Source organism: Haliotis rubra, unplaced genomic scaffold (genome assembly GCF_003918875.1).
Source record: "Haliotis rubra isolate DU_JTF1 unplaced genomic scaffold, ASM391887v1 Scf51, whole genome shotgun sequence".
Taxonomy (NCBI): Eukaryota; Metazoa; Mollusca; class Gastropoda; order Lepetellida; family Haliotidae; genus Haliotis; species Haliotis rubra.
The window spans coordinates 447,775-463,350 of record NW_025767202.1 but is presented as its reverse complement, the minus strand read 5'-3'; the positions used below and the strand labels follow the sequence as shown (position 1 = coordinate 463,350).

Sequence of the window (15,576 nt, the reverse complement as noted above, 5' to 3'; positions counted from 1 at the left end):
GATCGGGTGGTCAGGCTTGCTGACTTTGTTGACGCATATCATCATATTCCAGCTGGTAGATCGATGATCGTGATATTGCTCACTGGATTGTCTGGTCCAGACTCGATTATTTACATACCACTGAATTAAAGATGGAATATTGCTGAGTGCGGCATTAAATAACAAACAAACCAACCAACCAAACTTTTCAAACTGTATAATATCTGGAAACTCTTCATGTTTGTCAAAAGAAAGATCAAGTCTGAATATTGCTTGATAGGCTTCAGCAGTCTGTTTGGTACTGATGGGTTGTCTTCATGTCTGCTTATTGATTGCTCTGTATGTTGGACGTGGGGCTTAACTAAAAGATTTGATGGGTATGCTTCTGAACAGATGACAGTAACTTGAGATCATGATGTTTATTTCCTTGTGCAAAGTATTTTGTCATCCCTTCCAGATCTTGGGTTCCAGACCCCCATATCTACAGCCATGGGTCCCCCAAGGAATCCAGTTAACTCTCTTGCCAATCTGAGTGCCCAGGTGGCTGTGAAACAAGGGGCATCCTCAGCTGACAGGATTAGCACAAGGCCCACTGGAAGTAGGGCATTATCACGTCTTGCTAAGCATGACAAGTTTTCCTTTGAGATTTTTTTTTTGGACACTAAAATCCATAACATCCTTGGAATCTTACCACACCCTCATTGTCTAGCGTAATTCCATGACTTTCTCTTCCTATCCCAAAGGGCGGTGGGGTAGCCTAGTGGTTAAAGCATTTGCTCGTCACGCCGAAGGCCCGGGTTCGAATCCCCACATGGGTACAATGTGTGAAGCCCATTTCTGGTGTCCCCCGCCGTGATGTAGCTGGAATATTGCTAAAAGCGGCGTAAAACAGCAGCAGTCAGTCAGTCAGTCAGTCAGTCCTATCCCAAAACACCATTTTCTTGATTGGTTCTTTAATATTCTCAGTCTCTTCCAACAACACTAGGGGCGGTGGGGTAGCCTAGTGGCTAAAGCGTTTTTGGAGATAATGCAGTTACAACATATGTCTCATTCTGGACTCATATAAAGTGACACCCAGTTGCAAATGAATCAGACCCTGTAAATCTGGATTAGAATTGGTTTTCGACAACACATTCTTCGATAAATTGATTAACTCTTTCAACACCAGTCAACCAGAGGCATTTACTGCCGTGACACCGAGTTCCCAGAGACCCTGAGGTCATAGATGAAGCCTATGTTTATGAAGGAAATTATAAGCTTGTAAAACGTTATTGCTACTACATCCCATACACCATTTAAAAGATCTAATCCTACTGTTTTTAAATATGAAGTTTATTTTTATAATATTATTCAAATAATACAACTACAACTTAAATAAATGTATTTTTGAATGAAAATGCAAGCTTACATTTATAACGTCCAGATAAACCACGAAAGAAGCAAAAACTATGGCGATTTTTTCCATTTGTGACATGTGATAACATGCCCGTGCCTTTTCTTTTATATTTTCATTTTACGTCATCAGAAAATTATTATAAAAAGATTTCTTAAATAATATGTATGGTTAGCCTATTTCCCGATATCTGTGGCTTTCCGCTCGGTAACATGACATAACAACGGAAAATACCTCCGTTTTGAAGCCATTATGCATAACGTCGAGGCCGAATCGTTTGATGGCGGGCATCGTTGAAAGCTCTGAACATCAACAATATCACTGTACCCTTGCCAAGAGTATTTTCACAGTTGTAAGAAGCGATTTTATTGGATAAAGATTGGTTTCTAATGGCTTTTTTCGCCACAGTCTGCTATAAGGGTCGTGATTGGTCAAAATCAGACACGTGACCTAAGGCAGCCAATCATATTACGGCAATGGATACCGTCCTCGTAAAGCGAAAACCTTCAGATTTAGACAAAAGTTTTGGGTAAAATAATGCTATTCTGAACATATTAAGCAAGAAATCGCTACCTGTGCACGTAAATTATGGAACTTATTGGACGTATCGTGCTAGGTTATGACCTGTGACAAAAATGCTTCATGTATATATTTTCGCATTAAACATCGTGTCCGGCGTGAAGATTGAGGCGGCGAGAGCGAGATGTCACTTTCGTCAGTGACTTGACTTGCATTACATGATCGCACAAAAGATGGAAATAGTAATTTTATATGCACGTTTGACAACTTTTATGAATGTTGTTGTTGATTTTATTCATTAGTTTATTCAATTTATTCAATGAATTCCTCGAAACATCGTTACTTTGCTCTTTCACAATGTTATTGTAGACCCGCTGCCGAAGCATGTGTCCGAGAATCGTTGTTTTCAATAACATTGCGAAAAATAGTTTATAATTTTAATTCTGCTGATAATATATGATAAATTGAAATTTAATAAGTGTTTTCAGACATTGTGAAATGTGATAGATTTAAGATATGAATCATAAGTCAGGTAGGTTCCTAAAATTATGTCTCATTTTGACGTGACTACTGCCTGGCCGCTTAATCGGCCTCCGGTGTCTGGGGACTCATAACGTTGTGGCCGCTGAAGCGGCCTGCGGTGTTGAAAGGGTTAATGGGATCAGATGCCAAATTCACTGACATGTCATAGAATATCAAAAGCTTAGGTTGATGCTCATGATGTCAGTCACTGGATTGTCTGGTGCAAACTACCATCATAGAGCTTGAACTTTAGCATTTTCATCAAAGTAACAACAAAAAGGCAGATGACACCATTCCTTACATACGGTGAAAATACAATAATTGCAGCATGCAATGACTGGTCAAGCTGTGAACAGAACCAGTAAAACATTTTCACATTCAAATATGTCATGTCATGAATTTATGACAATCATTGGTAAGATATTGACTCTTTTAGCATATTGACTGCAGGAAGATTAGAAATGTTAATCCAAACTTACAGAGTAAGATGAATCATTAGACTTCAATTGTTTTATGGTACATGATGTTAACGATGTATGTGTTCCCTTCCTCCTCTCCAGCCGGGCCGCCTGGGGACATGTCTACCATCTTCCCGGAGATGACCCAGCAGTTCAGCAAGGAGGTAGAAGACAAGGCCAATTCATACTTTCAGCAGATCTACAACCAGCCTCCGCACCCCACCATGTCCATCGATGAAGTGCTTGAGATGCTCAAGAGATTCAAAGATTCACAGAACAAGATTGAAAGGGTAGGGTGTTGCAAAGCATAGTATGGTAGTGCTTATTATAACAATGTGTCCATGAAAATTTTCTTGGTTTGTGCACTCATTTGGCATAATTTTGTTTTAGCTTTAAAGATGCAAATTCTTGATATATTGTCAAGGGCACGTGCTATGAAAACTTTGCTCAGTAGTAAAATGCTCAAGACCCCAATTGGTTTACATAAAACTGGGAGAAAGAGAAACCTGAAACAAAAGTTTGTATTTGGATACTTGTTCCATAACATTGATGGGAAACATTTACAAAACTACCTGTGTTGAAAGTAACAACGTCATATGCAACTAGTTGATTATTTCATATTTGACATGACAATCATAGCTATATGAAAGAATGAGCTGGTCCTTGACTGTTTTCATTGTATAGTTTTAGTAGGTGCTGCTAAGTGATACATACATGACGTTGGATCTGACATTCCATCTGTTGCAGGATGTGTTTGCCTGCATGTTGCGGAACCTGTTTGAGGAGTACCGCTTCTTCCCACAGTATCCTGAGAGGGAGCTGCACACAACAGCAGTGCTCTTCGGGGGCATCATTGAACAGGGTATTGTTACGTAAGTAGCCACAAAAACTGCTATAAAACCAGTAGTCACAGAATACACAATGCAGTAGTCATTGTTGAACCAACCTTTGTGATTTTAACAAATGAGATCTGTAGTCATGTTTGTTTGGTTGTAGATGTGTGTTGATTGGCATTACCAGATGGCAAATGTTAAAGCAGTCACTTGTTGTTTCTGTAATGAAAGTGAAACAGTTGGAAAGCTGAGGAAGCCCCTGTTGTTTCTAGTGTATCAGTGTGTTTTGTCAGCAGTGATAGGCTATAAGTGGCTGCTTGTCTATTTATAGTGCCAGCTCAAGGGTTCACTTATAAATAGTCATGATGTGATTCTGCTGACAAGTCACTTGATTCAGATCTTCCTTCACAAGTCTGCAGACAGGTTTAGATTAACATACTGCAATACTACACTACTGAAAAAAAAGGTTAGGACCACCTGACTATATTACTGTAGTCATAGGAAAGATTCAGATGGTCTTTATCTTCTAAGCAGTATGTTATGATCCCTAACTTTTAAGTATGGGTAATTGTTTAGTTGAACCTTGTCAGCTGTCCACACCACTGTGTTTAGTTACAACCCTTGTTGTTTCAGGTACTGGACACTTGGCATTGCATTGAGGTATATACTGGAGGCGTTGAGAAAACCTTATGGGAGCAAGATGTATTATTTTGGAATTGCTGCTCTGGACCGATTCAAAACAAGGTATTGCTACAAGATTCCAGATGTTAGAATTTGATATTGATTGAGAATGATCTTTGCTTTGTGTCATCACCATTTACATCTATTGATGCTTACCAGTAAATAATATGTCGATTACACAAGTAGTATGTGGTGCTGAGAAGTTTTAAAGTCAATGCTGAGACGTTAAATGACCAGCTGCTATACTGCATTCCTCAAGTGAACTCTGCAGATTGGGATATTAAGTTTCAGTCACCTCTGTGAAAACATCTAACTGATGGAGGGGAAGTACAAATACATGTTAATATTATCCTGTATTGACTGTGTGTTTGCTTTGATTTCAAGCAATATCCCCAGATATTTCCTGAATATTGTCAATAATGTATGCATGTGTCCATGTTTCAGACTAAAGGACTACCCCCAGTATTGTCAGCACTTGGCGGCGATACAGCACTTCCAGCAGTTTCCTCAGCATCTCATTGAGGTAAACAACTCTCCCATCAGTCACACACCTGGCATAGCACCATAGAAAACATGTTGGTGAAAAGTATTACTTTGCTCCAGTCCTCTTCCCTCACAGATAGTTGAATATCTGTTGTACTTCGTTGCACTATGTGAAGCCTAAACTTGGTGTACCCTGTTTAGATATTATATTAATATTCCTAAATGTGAAACTTTATATTTTTGACTCCATTTAATATAGAACCACCTGTCATCAATAACGCACTCAACACTGATTGTCATCAATGGAGACAATGTTTATGTTGGTCTGAATGATTTAGCTGGTGTTCAGTGCGAAGTTGGAACATTCCTTAGGTTCCTTTGTTAAAGTGCTGCATGAATTACCACTGTGACACTCTGTCAGCTGACACAGGCTTATTCCCTGTGTAAAAAAACTGCTTTTTGTGTGTAAGTTCTTTTTGATCTGCAAATTCATGGTTATATATCTGTCCTCCAGTTCGTTGACTTTGGTGCCCGGTCCCAGGAACCTCCCCCTATGGCACAAACAACAGGGGCCCTCACCCCAACAATGGGTGGAGCACCTGCCCCTGTACAGCCAGCCAATAACCCCGTTGCCAGGACCACAGAAGGGGCTGTGTCTGGAGGAGGGGCTGCTGCCTCTGTGGTGTCGAGCGCGGGGGCGGGGTCTGGAACAACTACGGTCAATACCACCAGTACCAGACCTACACCAGGACCTGCGTTTTCCAAGGTAAGGCAGTTGTGTTGCTGGATGTGGTGATGAGTTGATGAAACAGATTAACATCCTTGTAACAACAAATAGTTTCAGTTGACAGTGTTAGTAAGCATAGTACTTCATACATCAGAACATACCACAGGTAGTTAGAAGGTCATATTAAAAACTGTACTGTACTCATGAACATTTGAGGGGCGGTGGGGTAGCCTAGTCGTTAAAGCTTTGCCTCGTCATGCCGAAGACCCGGGTTCCGAATCCCCACATGGGTACAATGTGTGAAGCCCATTTCTGGTGTTCACCGCCGTGATGTTGCTGGAATATTGCTAAAAGCGGCGTAAAACCAAACTCAGTCAGTCACGAACATTTTACTTAGAGTTGGTACTCAATAACCCATGCTTGTTGTATGAGATTTGATGGTTAAGTTTGCTGATTTGGTTGAGGTCATCATATCCCAACTGCTTAGACCGATGCTCATGATGTCAGTGACTAGATTGTGGTTAAGACATAAATATTTACAGATAGATGTCATTTAGGTTGAATATTGCAGAGTGCTTTGTTAATCAACAAGCTGTGTGTGCATATACCATCAGTCCTCTAGCACCATGCTTACTATTTTTACAGCCCTCCATCGCTACTGCCACCAACATTGACACCCTGCTAGCTGGACAGGGGAAGGAAGAGATAGCCGTGCCACCTGAATCACTTCAAGACAAGGTCTTCTTCATCTTTAACAATCTGTCCCTCGCAAATATGCAACCGAAGGTAGGACATGATGTTTGTGTTGAGCTTGTGTCAAGATTTCAGTTTCATGTTTTCTGGTTTCCATAGAGGGTGTTGAAATTGAACGTTTGATCTTTGGTGTGAAGAAATGTTGTCATGTGGATTCTTGAACATGTATGAGTTAAGGTGAAGTGCTTCAAACAGATTTCTACAACCAACAGTTATTTGTGTAGAAAAGATTCTTCAGCATTACCTAAACCGTCTGGACCACCTCTGTGGTGTAGTGGTTAGAGCGCTCGGTATTAATGGGTACAACAAGGACTGGTCGGCTAGGAGTCAGTATAATGTATCTGAGTGGGGTATTCATACTTAACTGTGGCATGGTATCACTGTGAGCTTGCACTATGAAACAAGATAAGTCTGGGTTATTACAAGCAATACAGCCACACATGCACACGCATGCACATCGCCATATCACCTCACCTTACCTCACCTTACCTCACCTAAATATTCTTAAGTGTAGCAAGGTTCAAAACCCACTTCATCATCTCAGGCCTCACCTTTAGACACACATTCACTCTTTGAGACACACATTCACCTAAACCACTCTCAACTTTAGAAAATCACTGTGTAGCATTTTTCATAATATGGACAACACTCACTTCACTCATTGTGACCCACTGTCATGCATTGTGACAGGCACTAACTCTTTGAGACGCACATTCACTCATTGTGACACACATTCACTTATTGTGACACACTTTCACTCATTGTGACACACATTCACTCATTGTGAGACATTTTCACTCATTGTGACACACATTCACTCTGTGACACTGGTTCTCATTCATTGTGACACACATTCACTCATTGCACGCGTCATATGTGATTCTCACACACCCACTCATTGTGACACGTTCACTCATTGTGACACACATTCACTCGACACACATTCACTTATTGTTTCACTCATTGTGACACACATTCACTCATTGTTCCACACATTCACTTATTGTGACACACTTTCACTTATTGTGACACACTTTCATTCATTGTGACACACATTCACTCATTGTGACACACTTTCACTTATTGTGACACACTTTCATTCATTGTGACACACATTCACTCATTGTGACACACATTCACTTATTGTGACACACTTTCACTTATTGTGACACTTTCACTTATTGTGACACACTTTCATCATTGTGACACACATTCACTCATTGTGACACATTCACTCACTTTCACTCATTGTGACACACATTCACTGATTGTGACACATCCACTCATTGTGACACACATTCAATCATTGTGACACACATCCACTCATTGTGACACACTTTCACTCATTGTGACACACTTTTGATCCACATTAACTAGTTGTGCCCCATGTTCTCTCAATGTGACCCCCGTTCATTCATTGTGACCCACTTTCACTCTTTGTGGTCCACATTCACTCCTCTTTGATCCACATGTTTATTGGATGTTGCAGGGCGAGGAGCTGAAAGAGCAAGTGGGAGAGGAGTATATGCCGTGGTGTTCCCAGTACCTGGTCATGAAGAGAGCCAGCATTGAACCCAACTTCCACACGCTCTACTCCAGCTTCATCGACGTCCTGCAGATACCCAACATGACACAGACTGTCATCAAGGAAACCTTCAGGAACATCAAGGTTTGACTCTTTCTCCATCACTAATACTGGACATACTACATGATGCAGAGTTCTGTCATCCTCTGTGTAAGTTCAGGGATTTATCTAGACCCCTGCAGAGGTCGATATTTGGCTCTTAGCCTGCAGCATTTGTGAGCAAAAATTCCCCAATGTGAACAACAAAGGTTTTCTTTCATGTAAATAAAGTTCGGACTTGGCTTGATAACTATTCTCCACTCACAACAAACGAAACAGTGGAAGAAGCCTAATTTGACTTAATTGTATTGAATGAGTGGTACTGTGCAATGTCAAAGTTGTTACATAACAAATTGAAATATTAACAGTTTTTAACAAATTAACAATTGTTTCCCGATTTGTCTGCCAAGGGCACTTTGTTCGGAATCCTGAATAAATTCCTCCAGCTTTCAAAACATTTATATTTTTGGCTGATTTTAGAAGGGGGATGATAAATTAACATGTGATCGCAGAGTTGACTTATGGATTTCAAATTCCATTACTGTGATATTTTGGGACAGTTGATTGAATCATTTCTTGTGCATGTGACCGACGCAGTTCATGTAACCATATATGACAACCAAAGTGTTTACTTTTACAGGTTCTGTTAAGGAGCGACAAGGGTGTTGCTAACTTCTCAGACCGAACGTTGCTGAAAAATCTCGGTCACTGGTTGGGAATGCTCACACTAGGAAAAAACAAACCCATCTTACAGATTGTGAGTATTAGCCACTTGTACTGATTGCTTGGTTGTTGTCAAAAGTGAAAAGTTCAATGTAGGTTGTTTACTGGTGATAAGCTTTAAGTTTGACTGCACTGGTACATCATATGTTTGGCTATGATTCTTGGAGGACATTTCAGTATGTTGATGTTCACACTGTCTTTGATTTCCGCATAACAACATTCATGCCAGTAATACTTTGTACCTTGGCATAATTTTGAGACTAGTAGTTAGATGATTTTCTTGTGATTGTTGGGATTATCATTAGCAGAGCTTATCAGGCCAATGATATATTATATACTGGACTTGATCTTTGGTCTCATCTCTCAAGTCAAGTTGACATCCATGATTTGCATGATCTTGACATCATGTGTATCTAGAGTTATGTCTGTGTTTGATTTGTGGTGTTTCCTTTGTATAGCCTGTTTCGTATTTGCCATGGATTTCCATTCTCATTAAAGTCATTATGTATTTATTCTTTTCCAAGGACATTGATGTGAAAGCCCTGTTGTACGAAGCTTATCAGAAGGGTGCACAGGAGTTACTCTACGTTGTCCCCTTCAGTGCTAAAGTGCTAGAGTCATGCTCCAAGAGCAAGGTAAGGCTCGTGTTTTATTTCATCAGACTGAGATGATTCTGTAGCAGAACATGTGTTCTTCCTTATTCCTGCAAAGTGTAGAGAGTTGCGAGTTAGCTGTCAGCACGCATGACGCCATATTGTTAACTACTGGCCAACCAAGTCCAGATTAATTCCTTACAGACTGATGTGATATAGCTGTAACTTGTCAACAGCTGTGCTAAAGAACATTTCAGTGGTGTAATTCTTTTGACATTCACATACTGGTCTGTTGCAGGTGTTCCGCCCACCCAATCCCTGGACCATGGCCATCATGAATGTGCTAGCTGAGCTCCACATGGAGCCAGACCTCAAACTCAACCTCAAGTTTGAAATTGAAGTGCTATGTAAAACACTGGGGCTTGATATCAATGTAAGTAACAGTCCCATGTTGCTTTGTTGGAAAATATGTTACTCAAGCTTTCCCTGGTCATACCCATAGGTATTTGGGTACTACTCAAAAGTGACTTCCCTCAAAACTTAATTTTCAAGAATGTTTTCATTCTTTTATGTTGAGGAATTTTAACTATGTATTTTAACATTGCATTGAATGTAATAATGTAAATAAGTATTAATGTGTCTTCCTTTTTGTTGGTAATTAGACTGGTGACGTTTGTTTACTGTTGAACATTGATCAACTTTACAATATTGTGCTTTCATATTTTAGGAACTGAAGCCCACAAACTATTTAAAAGACCCAATGCGACTACCAACAATTGAGTGCCAGTTGTCTGCACCCAAACCTCAGATCGGTACGCCATTGCCACCAGCGGAAGAATCTGTGGTGCCCAGCCTCACTTCCATGTCTATCCCTCCACCCATTGTGACATCTGTGACAACTATGTCTACACCTACGTCAACAGCACCAGTATCAACACCGAACCTGCCACCACAGCCGACGTACAGTTTCCATGATGTCAATGCTTCATCCTTCACAGGCTTGGCTCAGCACATCATCATCAATGACCAGGTGTGATGTGTGATGCTGCTAGTCTGCATTTTTGAAAAGGGGGCGATGGGGTATTCTTGTGGTTGAAGTGTTCGCTTGTCACGCCGAAGAGCCGAGTTCAGTTCCCCATATGGGTACAATGTTTGAAGCCCATTTCTGGTGTTGCCCTTGCCACGATATTGCTGAAATATTGCTCAGAGCGACGTAAACCCATACTCGCTCACACTCATTCTTGAAACATTGATAGAGTGAATCCTAAGAGTGGAAACTAGTTCAATTGTTAAAAATGTGTTGAAACGGTAAACCAACAATTAACTTCAGATGTGTTCAGAAAGATTTAGATATGTTCGATATTAAACTAGTCTGAGTGATGATCAATGTAAGGATGCCCGTAAGAAGCCTTAACATTCCATTGTAACTCATGATATCTTTAACATTGGGCTATTGGACAAGTGCCACATTGTGTATCTATTACACTTAACTATGATACAGGTTTGAATTCTTTATGGTATTACAAACGAGTCCTGATTTACTTGTGTGTGTTTTGCAGATTGCTCTGTTGCACCAGAACCCACAGCTGAAGCAGTATGTGCGTCCAGCCATTGAGAGGTCTGTACAGGAGCTGCTGCCACCAGTAGTGGAGAGATCAATCAAGATAGCATTAACCACATGTGAACAGATTGTCAGGAAAGTACGTAGCATCATGACGGCACATGTGTCACTTAATCTCAATCTCTGCATATTTGAGAGCTTTATCTCTGTTCATTTTTTATTGAGATTTGAATCCTTGAGGTTGATCTCTTCCTTTGATTGATCTTATTCTGAGTATTAAAACTAGAATCATAAGTCTTGATGAGGGTAGTATATATTTACATCATGATGCTTTTGATGATGATATTAACAGATTGATAATGGTTGTGTGATAGTTAGTATTATTCTGAAAAAACAATGTTTCATATCAAGTTTCCAGCAAAATGTTTTCCAATATTGCCTGAAGAGTGATGATTTCCAGAAAGTACAAAGTTCAAGACAAGATAGGGACATTGCTGAAATTGTAGCAAATATGTTCAATTTCTAACTGTAATGTGTGATTGCCAGGACTTTGCCCTGGACCCCGAGGAGATGCGGATGAGGTCGGCTGCACACTACATGGTGCGCAACATCACTGCCGGTCTGGCTCTCATCACCTGCAGGGAGCCGCTCTTCATCAGTATTAACAACAACCTCAAGAACGCCTTCATGGCCAGCAGGGTAACACATCTGTCACACGTGTCTGTCTTAGACTATGTTGTTTTTTAGATGTCTTTATTAATAGTGAAAATGTGACCCTGTTGACATGTTTATTACTGTATATAGACTGCATTCATTTGTGTAACTAGAAATATTAACGCAATCATTCATGTGTCTGACTATAAATCTTAACTCACTCACTCGCTCAGTCAGTTATATGTAAAGACATGTTCCCATAATTATGATCACTCCTAAGCATATGTTTAATGTAGTACTGTGAGTCATGAGTCGACTGTTGGTTGTATAGGGTGCCACGAACGCACAGAAGACTCTGATCGAAGAGGCCGCCACTCTTGTGGCTCAGGACAACGCAGAACTGGCCTGTGCTTTCATACAGAAGACAGCGGTGGAGAGGGCTATTCCAGAGATGGACAAGAGACTCGCTACTGTAAGTTTTCAACACTCACAGATGACAGAAATATGACAGCCACCACCAGTAACACTGCTTCAGATGATCTCTCCAGCAATAAGCAAACTCATCATTATTCATAGTAACATGCTCTCAAACATGAACAACTTACTTCTCATTGTGTATTTGAATATTGTATGTTGAAACTCTTTATGAAGGAAATTATTTGATTTGGCAGGAGTTTGATTTGAGGAAACACGCCAGATCTGAGGGAAGAAGGTACTGTGATCCTATTGTTCTGCCCTACCAAGCCGAGAGGATGCCGGATCAGATCCGACTCAAGGTGGGTTGCAGTCTCTGCCAAATACTTTCAAGCCTACAGGCTCAAACTTGCCTCATATCATAATTTTTTTTCACATTTTAGTGTTATATAGATTATTTTTAGTTGAACTCAGAAGACAGAACTGAATTTTTGGACTCAAGGCTTAAGTCCCAGAATGGGTGTGCTAATGACTTAATACTTAACATGCCTATAAAATATATCAGCATATTCCATGCGTAAAATTACTTGAGAGCATTTCAACATATTTGAGGATGTAATTGACATGTGATTGTTTTAGATTTGGGTTGATTTTTTTAGATTTTTGTCCTTCCAACTCCTTTTGACTGTTAGGTTCAATAATGGACTGTAAACCTATATAAAAGCAGTAAAATGATTTTCACTATTGTGATTGTTGTTCAGGTGGGAGGAGTGACACCCCAGCAGATTGCAGTGTATGATGAGTTTGCCAGGAACATCCCTGGCTTCCTACCCCTCACTGATGCAACATTTCCTCCTGGAATCTCAAAGCCCACACCAGTAAGTGCAGATCCAGATTAGATTTGATCTTCAGTAACCCATGCTTGTCGTATAAGGCGACCAACAGGATCAGGTGGACAGGCTCGCTGATCCATTGATGCTGTTGATCACTGGATTGTCTGGTCCAGACTTGATTATTTATAGACCGCCACCGCCATCTAGCTGGAATATTGCTGAGTGTAGCGTAAAACTAAACTCACTCACTTATATCTGAGTATCAAGTAAAGAACATTTCACTGCTCTAAATGTGTCAGTATCTTTTTGTGGTTTGTTATTTAATGAAAATGTAATTTAATATTGAGGCTACCTTTCTTTATATGAAGGAAGGGAGATGGTGAATGTTTGTGTATGTTTCAGTCCTACGCACCTGATGAGATCACTATGATCTATGAGAAGATTGCCCGGGACATAGAGCAGCATCTGCAGCAGATGATGGGCATCCCTGCTGGCAGCCCCATGGGGTCCCAGCTACACAGTCTGCTGGAGGCTGTTCTCCTTGCCAGGAACTCCAGAGAGATTGTTACAGCTATAGCTTTACTTCAGAAGGTATGTAGAACAACATATTGCCATATGCCACCGCTTGAAATCTGAATAGAATTTAAGCAGGACACAGGAGTGGTTCATTTGTGACAATGAAGATTCAGTTTCAAATTGATCTTCATCAACCCATTCTTGTTGTGAGAGGCAAATAGCAGGACCTTGTGGAAAGGCTAGCTAACTTGGTTGATGGCTGTCATCCTATCCCAGCTGCATAGATCATTGCTCATGATGTGAATTACTGGTCCAGATTTGATTCTTAGCAGACTACCTTGACATAGTGGGAATAGTGCTGTGTGAGAGTTAAACAATGTACAAACCAAAGTTTGAGACAATTTCTTTGTTTAGTAACTTTAAGATGGCATACTGCTATGAATCAGACATATTAATAATGCATTTTGGAAGCATGCTATTCTAATAGGATTCAAAATACAGTGGAAACCACCTAAGGATTCAAAATACAAACATTCAGCTACTGATAATTGATATTATTATATGACTAAACTGGGTAGATTTTCCCCTTCTGATTGGCAAAACTTGGTCACATGACATGAGGGGCGTTGAGTCTCCAGTCAAACAAGCGATGTCAACCTCGCTGGCGGTCAAGCAGTTGACAATACGCTGAGCACAGGCCCCCTGATAAGTTGTTCTTTACATATGTAGGATTAAAAGATATTAATTTGATATTTTGGATAAGTAAAATACCTGATAAGTAAACAATTTTTTTGAGATGACTTATCTGACTCAAAAATGCTACACAGTATTATATACATTATGACAAGGCCCGGACACACATGACAGGTATAGCCCCACCCGCCTGCTTTGAAAGCCGATCGGCTACACTACTATCGCATGCAATCGATTGAAACTTAATGTGAACATAATCATGGATGATTGGCCTATCATGCAAGCACCACTCAACATGACACCTACCAATTCTTTATTGTTATTTCTGCAAGTCGATTGAAACCCGATTTTGACTCTCAACTAAACGATCTTGACACAAATGGATGACAATATGTTTTATTTTTTTTAACATCTTTAATCCTCGCGAAAGACACGAGGGCCTGTAAGAGGTTGATATAACCAAGCACCTCCCGTGGCTAAAAATAGATTTGGGATATTCCAGCTGTGAACTCCTGCTGCTTGCGTCAACCTAGATAAGAAAGCTAGATAGGCATCGCTTCGTCCCTGTGACTGTGTTGGTTTAGAGTTCCGTCCCATCTGTATCAAAATGGCAGACGAAACGACACCACGGAGATTCAAGACTGTGTATTCAATGTATTCAGTACTTTTGTCAAATAATAAAACAATTATTGACTTCAGTTCGGTTCATCCAATGATTTATCAACCTTGGACATGAGATATTCACCTCGGCTTGACATATTCGCCTCAGTGAATATCTCATGTCCAAGGTCAATAAATCATTGGATCAACCTCACTAGAAGTCAATAATTGTATATTATCAGTAGCTGAATGTTTGTTTGAAGAAAGTTGCTGTTTTGTCTGCCAAGAGAATCTACGAGTGTTTGTATTGTAGGCTGTGGAGGGCTTGCTTGACCAGTACTCCATGAACTCCTTGACCAACACAGACCAGGAAATGCTGCTCCGCTTCAGGGAGTGCCATCTTGTTGTACTGAAAGGACTACAGGATGCCCGGGCATATGGGCCACAGTGGGTCAACAAGGAGGTCACAAGGTCAGTGCACAGGTCACAGTTCTAACAAGAATAGCCTCAGCTGTACACTTTTTAGCTATCCATTCTATTAATAGAAGTACATTATTAGAATCATCAGTTGATTTAGTGGTAGTTTTGAGAACAATGTCACATGTGATATGTTATCCTAAACCTGATGTGCAGTAATTCCGTTATTTCATAATTTGACCCCTATGAAGCACATGTGATCTCAGCTGTGTTATCTTTCAAAGAAGATGCTGCTAAAGTCTTTTATCATGGGATACTGGAGCTCATTTTCCAATGAGACACTGTAATTGTTCCTATTGACAGATGTTTGATCCAGTGTCGTACGAGTTCAAGTACAACATAGATGCAGTGGACTGCCTCATTCGCAGCGGCCTCGTCAACCTGCAGCAATATGATGTGTACCTGTCCCAGCTGATGGAGAATGGTCTCAACCATGTGGCTGTGTCCTTCTCCATGCAGCTCGTGCAACGATTCTGTATTGACGACAAGCACAACAGCTCCGTCAGTGAGGTCAGTGTTTCCAGTGGTGATGTCAGACTC

At 40.5% G+C, this 15,576-nt stretch overlaps 1 protein-coding gene across 1 annotated transcript in view; it reads left to right on the top strand.

Moving 5' to 3' along the window:
* Nucleotides 1–15,576, top strand: part of LOC124292146 (CCR4-NOT transcription complex subunit 1-like) — a 52,077-nt gene that overhangs the window by 19,832 nt on the left and 16,669 nt on the right. The window contains 21 exon segments of the mRNA XM_046729195.1: nucleotides 437–577; nucleotides 2,974–3,161; nucleotides 3,619–3,743; nucleotides 4,338–4,448; nucleotides 4,830–4,908; nucleotides 5,383–5,634; nucleotides 6,241–6,381; nucleotides 7,838–8,017; nucleotides 8,613–8,729; nucleotides 9,220–9,330; nucleotides 9,587–9,721; nucleotides 10,016–10,318; nucleotides 10,848–10,988; nucleotides 11,396–11,548; nucleotides 11,835–11,975; nucleotides 12,175–12,279; nucleotides 12,679–12,795; nucleotides 13,153–13,341; nucleotides 14,873–15,030; nucleotides 15,340–15,356; nucleotides 15,359–15,546. Of these exon segments, the coding sequence (XP_046585151.1) occupies nucleotides 437–577; nucleotides 2,974–3,161; nucleotides 3,619–3,743; nucleotides 4,338–4,448; nucleotides 4,830–4,908; nucleotides 5,383–5,634; nucleotides 6,241–6,381; nucleotides 7,838–8,017; nucleotides 8,613–8,729; nucleotides 9,220–9,330; nucleotides 9,587–9,721; nucleotides 10,016–10,318; nucleotides 10,848–10,988; nucleotides 11,396–11,548; nucleotides 11,835–11,975; nucleotides 12,175–12,279; nucleotides 12,679–12,795; nucleotides 13,153–13,341; nucleotides 14,873–15,030; nucleotides 15,340–15,356; nucleotides 15,359–15,546 (3,092 nt within the window).